The 7,578-nt window shown below is 40.4% G+C and overlaps 1 protein-coding gene across 1 annotated transcript; it reads right to left on the bottom strand.

Moving 5' to 3' along the window:
- Positions 1–3,428: 3,428 nt before the first annotated feature.
- Positions 3,429–7,300, bottom strand: LOC143541581 (uncharacterized). The gene is made up of 6 exons (XM_077034371.1): positions 6,947–7,300; positions 6,770–6,842; positions 6,516–6,709; positions 6,349–6,474; positions 4,564–4,882; positions 3,429–3,616 (listed from the first exon to the last, which is right to left on the bottom strand). Exons 1-6 carry the CDS (start codon positions 7,298–7,300, stop codon positions 3,429–3,431), a joined length of 1,254 nt encoding a protein of 417 aa, XP_076890486.1.
- Between the last annotated feature and the right edge of the window lie 278 nt (positions 7,301–7,578).

Raw genomic sequence — 7,578 nt, 5'->3', positions numbered from 1 at the left:
TTTATATAAAAAAACTGCGGTACAAAAACGAAAACAAAACTAAAATTAGTTGAAACTCTTGTGTCCCATCCCCACACTTAAATTTTGCATTGTCCTCAATACAGGCACGGGAAACACGACTCGAAAAATCAAAACAAAAGCTAAAATTATAAAAATAAAAAGCAAAAACCTAAAAAAAATAAAGACATAAAAATAAAAACATAAAAACATAAAAACAAGATACAATGGAAAAGACTTAACTGGTAATATGCAAGACTGTCAATGTGCCAGTCTATTTCCATGGGTGCTCTCCTCACCGACCGCTCAACATGAATTGGTAACTCATTCTCTCTCTCTAAACAGACACGGCCACTCCTCTCGACAAACCTAAGTAACATCAAAAACAAAAACTAGAAATAAAAGTTACTTATAAATTTTCAACATCCACCAACTTCCAACCCGCCAACCCAACCAAAAAGTCTAAAATAATATCAGTACAGACCAAATAAAAATAAAAACATCATAAAAAAATAAAAACAAACAAAAACATAAAAAGATAATAAACTCCCATGCCGTCTCGTCAACTCAAGATCAATCCTCGTCCTCCTCTTCCTCCGACTCCTGCTCAAAATAGGGAAATGGCTCTGCATTATCAAATCTCGGATGACCCGGACCATAAACCGGTGCTCTATAACCATACCTCGAACTACCCGGAGCACTCGACCTGCTCGGACCTGCAACATCCGGCTGTTGGAGAGAAGCAGGCAAATCAATCCTAAAACTAGTCATCAAATACCCCATATGCTCATCCTGCCTTCTCTGATTCGCTTCTATCATCTGCCTCAACTCCTCACGCTGCTCAGTCACATACCCCGGAATCTGATCAAAACTAGACTCCATCCGGTCAAACAATGAGTCCACAGTAATAGTCTGGTCTCTTGGATCTGTGTAGCGGCCTCTGGAGACGTGTCGGTAAACCGGCTCTCATAGCCACAGAAGCCTCGGTGTTCGGCGGTGGATGAATCTGCGGGCCCAATTTAACATCCTCCCACGCTAACGGGTCAGTCGTCTTCAAAATACCCGCATTTCTCAAATCCTTGACTCCAACAAACTCTCTTCCGGGCTCCAATCTCATATACTTCGGTTTAAACTTATCAAGCATACCCAAATTTTTAGCAATGAGTGTGATGTATGGGCCCATATCAAGCTTTGACTTATTTTTGGTTCCACCACGTCTCGTCTGATGAAACGAACATGCCAAATGGCTTGCGTAATTAATCGGGACCTTCTCAACCATCACCAATAAACAAAAAATATCCATCCAGTTAACCTTATTATCGCCCGAACCGCGACCAATCAACATATTCACCAAAACCCGGTGAATAAAACGAAGCACCGGATCCCGAATATCCGATCTTACCATCGATCCCGAAAACGAACAAATCGCAATCTTGTTCCAAAACGCAGCCAACTCATCCTAACCAAAACTCACCTCTCGTTTACTTGTGAGCGCACCCCGAATACTTGTCAGAAACCTCGGCTCATTCACCTCATCCTCCGTATAAAACCCGCTTACTACCGCAAACTGCGCGATAGTCATATCATACAACTTTCTTCCCAAAACAAACGACATCACATCCGACTGATAAAAATTGCCATCTTTATATTGAAACATGCTCAGAAATTCTAATGTCAGCACGTGATATTGCGGTTCGTTTAGACATAGCATGGCCATAAATTTCGAGCCCAATAACTCCTCAACTCTCTCTCTGACCAATCATACTCAACAAATCCCAATCTATAGTCTTAAAAATGAGTAGATCCGAATTTATTAACTTACACAAACGACCATATTCTTGTGAATCCTCCCCGAACTTAAGCAATGAACTATCCATAAGGTTTGTTGCTCTTCTATTTGCCACAATCGCCTCGGGTTGGTATTCAATCTCACGAGTACTCGACTCCATAAAACAAACCGGGTCCGGCTCGCCTCGCGGTCGCGGTGCCGGACCTCTTTTTCGTTTTCCTGCCTCTTTCGACATCCTAAACACAATTAAACAAGCAAACAAACATGGGAGTAAGTAAATAAACTAAAAAGAATAAAACAAAATATTTTTTAAATTTTTTGATTTTTTTTTAATTTTTTTAAATAAAAAAAATTGAAAATAAATTAGATTTGGAAGTCCGGGTTACAAAATAATTCAAACCGACTTGATTAAATGAAAATTGAGTAAGTGCGAGCAGTTTATATTTTTACTAAAAAGCTAACGGACAACCAACTTCTTTAAAGACTTTTACTAGTTTATAAACCCGAAAACATTCATACCAACTCAACAAACATCACCTTCTCCCGGCACTTTAATTGTCCCAATTAAACCCAAGTGCCAACAACCCGAAAAAACGAGTCGAAAACGAGCGGAAAACCACACTTTGGTAAAATATATATTGCATAAAAATTGTGTTCCGGCTCGTTGTTAACTACTAAAACATCAATAGTTCAACATCTCAAACCAAATTCCAATGCTAGATACACTCGGTATAATCCCAAACCGACCCAACCGCAACCGCGAAAAACAAATTTTCAACATATTCCAACCCTACCAACCGCACCCAAAGTCTCAACTAAACACCAAACCATACCAAACCGCACCCAAAAGCTACATTATAAAACTTACTTGAGCAAAACCCGACAACAAAGTTAGTAAAACTAAAGCTAAAACTAAGACTAGGATACACAAAAACTACAAAAATTACAAGAAATCATACCTTGTAGTAGTGTAAAACCTGGATGAACTTGCAAAAAATTAAGAACTAAAGTGTGTACAAGTGAGAGGATTAGTGAAGTTTTGGTTAAAATTGATGGTGGTTATGATATTAGGGTGATATTAGGGTGATTGTGAGCTTTAATTTGAAGATTAATGGTGAAAAAACGGTGAAATATGGTGGAGATGGAATGAACTCGTGGGTAGGGTTTGGGGAGAAAGAGGGATTTTGAAAATTTTATGAAAAAGTGATATCGGATGGTGTAAAAAGCTAAAATAATTCGGATATAAGCTGTAGGTCGTCCGCGTCATGCGACCGACTGGGTCTGGGACAGCCGCGGTACGCAGCGTGTTCTGGTGTCTATCTGTTTGACTCTGCGTCGCACGCGCGACGGGCACTTTTGGTAGAAAGTTACGACGTTTTTTGGTGCAATTTTGCCTTAGAAAAATTTTTAGAAAATTGCCCATTCTTTGTTATGCCCATTTTATGTTATTTTGACATGTAAAACTTACCTTGCATCCTTTGGATCCTTGTAAAACCTCTCGTTATGTTGGTGATGATTCCTTGAATTGACGACACAACAAAACTACAAAAACTAAAGTTAGTGACTCAAAGAAACGAAAATAAAATGAAGGAATTATACAAACTCTACACTTTAGTTTTCACTTAAGAACCCGTTGATGATTTTAATTCGATGGATCGAGGGGAGTTTCTTCCACATCGGTTGAATCCTCCGGCCCTCCAAGATAATGCTTTAGACCATGGCCATTCACTTTCCACGAAGTTCCATTGTCTGGATTCTCTAACTCCACCGCTTCATACGGAAACACTTCCTTCACCAAATAAGGTCCCGTCCACTTGGATCTCAACTTACCTGCAAATAACTTCAAACGAGAATTAAATAACAATACTTTATCACCTTTCTTGAAGTCTTTACCTCCCTTTAAACGTCGATCATGCAAAACTTTCATCTTTTCCTTGATATCCAACGATCGAGTATACGCCGCATCACGAAGTTCCTCTAACTCATGAATTTGAAAATACATTTTCCTTGCGGCCACAGTAAGATCAACATTAACCGTTTTCAACGCCCAAAACGCCCGATGTTCTAACTCAACGGGAAGATGACATGCTTTACCGTAAACTAACATAAACGGTGTAGTACCCAACGATGTCTTGTACGCGGTTCTGAATGCCCATAGCGTGTCATCCAACTTCTCTGATCAATCCTTCCGAATTATACCCACCGTCTTCTCCAAAATTCTCTTCACCCCTCTATTAGCATTCTCGACTTGACTATTCGTTTGAGGATGGTAAGCGGTAGAGGTGCGATGAGTAACTCCATAATGAGCTAATGCTTTCTCCATGACGGAATTACAAAAATGGGTACCTCAATCACTAATAATCGCCCGTGGAGTCCCGAAACGAGTGAACAACTTCTTTAAAAACTTCACAACAACTATAGCATCATTCGTGGCCAATGCTTGGGTTTCAACCCACTTGGAAACGTAATCTATCGCCACTAAAATATACTTGTGACCACCGGAAACGGGAAACGGTCCCATAAAATCGATGCCCCAAACATTAAAAAATTCAAGAGTTTGTATGGGGTTTTGTGGCATCTCGTTCTTCGATGAAATATTTCTGGTGCGTTAGAAAGTGTCTCAAGTCTTAACAAATTCCACCGAATCTTTTACAACTGACGTCCAATAGAAACCACTATCAAATACCTTCTGAGCCGTGGCATGCGCCCATGATGTCCTCTAGTTAAACCTTCATAAACATGCTTTAGAATATTCAGCCCTTCTTATTTCGACACACATCTTCTAAGAATTCGGTCACCACCAATCTTGGAAAGAAACGGATCGTTCCAAAAATACCGAGTAACATCCCCGAAAAACTTCTTCTTTTGTTGTGTAGTCATCCCTTTAAACACAAGGCCCATAGATAAATAATTTGCAAAATCGGTGAACCATGGCAAACCTTGCTTTTTGGCCGTAACAAAATCAATTGACTCATGCGGGAATCTATCACCAATCTCTTCCTCACAAATCTCTTCTCTCTTCGGATCTTCTAAAAGGGAAAGATGATCCGCCGCAATATTCCCCGCCCCCTTCTTACCTTTAATCTCTATATCAAACTCGAAAAGTAAAAGAATCCACCGTATGAGACGGGGCTTCGCGTCTTTCTTGTGAAAGAGAAAATGCAAAGCTTCATGATCGGTAAAAACGGTGGTCTTTGAAAGTACAAGATAACACCGGAACTTGTCAAATGCAAACACAACGGCTAAAAGTTCCTTTTCGGTGGTGGCGTAGTTCTCTTGGGCATCATTCAACGTCTTGCTTGCATAATAAATAGAATGAAAATGTTTATCATGCCTTTGCCCCAAAACCGCTCCAATCGCATAATCGCTCGCATCACACATGAGCTCAAAAGGTAAATTCCAATCCGGTGACACGAGAATAGGAGCACTTACCAGTTGATCTTTCAGAAACTTGAACGCCTTCAAACACTCCTCATCGAACTCAAAAGGGACATCTTTCTCTAGTAATCGGGTCATCGGGCGGGTAATCTTTGAAAATTCTTTAATAAACCGCCTTAGAAACCCGCGTGACCAAGAAAAATTCTTATAGCTTTAACATTTGTCGGTGGAGGAAGCCTATTAATCGTGTTAATCTTCGCCTGATCCACCTCTATACCATCTCTTGAAATTTTATGACCCAACACTATCCCTTCGGTCACCATAAAGTGACACTTTTCCCAATTCAACATTAACTTCGTCTAGATGCACCTCTTCAACATCCTCTTAAGATTACTCAAACAATGATCGAAAGAATTACCGTACACCGAAAAATCATCCATAAAAACCTCCATAGACGTCTCTATCATATCCTAAAAAATTACCACCATACAATGCTGAAAGGTAGCCGGAGCATTACACAACCCAAACGGCATACAACGATACGCATATGTACCATACGGACACGTAAAAGTCGTCTTCACTTGGTCTTCCGGTGCGATTGGAATCTGAAAATAACCTGAAAAACCATCAAGAAAACAATAAAATTGCTGACCTGCGAGACGTTCCAACATTTGATCAATAAACAGCAACGGGAAGTGGTCCTTTCGAGTAGCATCATCAACCTCCGGTAGTCAATACGAACCCTCCAACCGGTAACCGTACGCGAAGGGTTAAGTTCATTCTTCTCATTCATGACAACCGTCATCCCCCCTTTCTTTGGAACAACTTAAGTCGGACTTACCCATGGAGAATCCGAAATCGGATAAATTACTCCGGCATCCAACAACTTAAGCATCTCTTTCTTGACAACCTCTTGCATATTTGGATTCAAACGCCTTTGGTGTTGAACCACCGATTTATACTCATCTTCCATCAAAATCCAGTGGGTACAATAATCGGGGCTAATACCTTGAATATCAGGAAGTCTCCATGCAATTGCCCCTTTATTCATCTTCAACACCTCTATCAACTTCGACTTCTCTTCCTCACTCAAGTTAGAAGAAACAATAACGGGCAAATCCGAGCCCTCTTCAAGATACACATACTCTAAATTTGACCACTTTTTCACAGATAATCTCACTAACCTCCATAATCTCCGGTAAGCAAGAAACGTCATCTACCACTTCGTCCTCACTATCCTCCATAATTTCTGCCAACTTTTCATTCACGTCCATCCCAACCAAATCGGTTCCACAAATATAATAAAGACACTTATCCAAACACCCAGAATAAAAGAATTAAGAAAATATACCGAATGGCATGGACCACTAAAATCATCACTATCACCCGGGTGCTTCATCGGCTTTGCAATATCATAAGAAACATTCTCATAACCAACCCGAAGTGTGATCCTCCCCTCATACACATCAATAAGAGCCTTAGCTGTTCTTAAAAACGGCCGACCAAGAATAATGGGAACTTTCTCGTCGGCCTTTATGTCAAGTACTACAAAATCAACAGGAAATACAAACTTGTCAACTTTAACTAACAAATTTTCAATAATACATCGCGGATAATTAACCGAACGATCGGCCAAAGACAACGACATACGAGTCGGTGTTAGCTCACCCAACTCCAACTTCTCAAACAACGAATATGGAATAAGATTAATACTCACACCCAAATCCGCCAACGCTTGACTCATCATATCACTTCCGAACGTACACGGGATTGTAAACACACCCGGATCCAATAACATTTCGGGACCCAGTTCAACACTACCGCCGAAGAATCCCCGCTAAGTGGAATAGATGAAACCTCACCCAACCGATCTTTTCTCTTTAGTAAATCTTTCAAATATTTCGTATACTTTGGCATGTGTTGGAGGGCTTCAACAAATGGAAGATTTATCTTTAACTGTCGGAACATATCTAGAAAATGCCCGTGTTCCCTCGTATACATTTGATTCTTGAGACGAGCAGGATAAGGAACATGAGCAATATTAATTTCGGGTGGTGGTCTAAATACAATCGACTTTTTCTCAACTTGTGGCTCAATAATTGGTGTTTTAATTTGTGCCTTACCCGGAGCTTCCATCTCAATATCTTCATCTACCACTTCCTCTTCTTCAACTCCAACCCTTTCTTTAACAACCTCGGGACCCAAAACTCTTCCTCTACGAGTAGTAATTGCTTTCAACTGTGCGGCCGGATTCGGCTGAGTAGAACCCAAAAACTGTCCTTGAGGCCTTTTATCGAGATGACGAGCAATATCACCCATCGACCTTTGAAGGTCAAGCAAAGAGGATTGCTGATTTTTTAGGGGCAAATCGTGTTCAGCAAACTTTTCCTGTGTAATTTGATCCCTCTCCAATA

The sequence above is a fragment of the Bidens hawaiensis genome, unplaced genomic scaffold (assembly GCF_021521415.1).
Source record: "Bidens hawaiensis isolate Kalapana, Puna unplaced genomic scaffold, B.hawaiensis_p1.1 tig00012613_1, whole genome shotgun sequence".
In the NCBI taxonomy this organism is placed as follows: Eukaryota; Viridiplantae; Streptophyta; class Magnoliopsida; order Asterales; family Asteraceae; genus Bidens; species Bidens hawaiensis.
The sequence above is the reverse complement of the archived record's forward strand: the minus strand, read 5'-3'. Positions and strand labels throughout refer to the sequence as shown.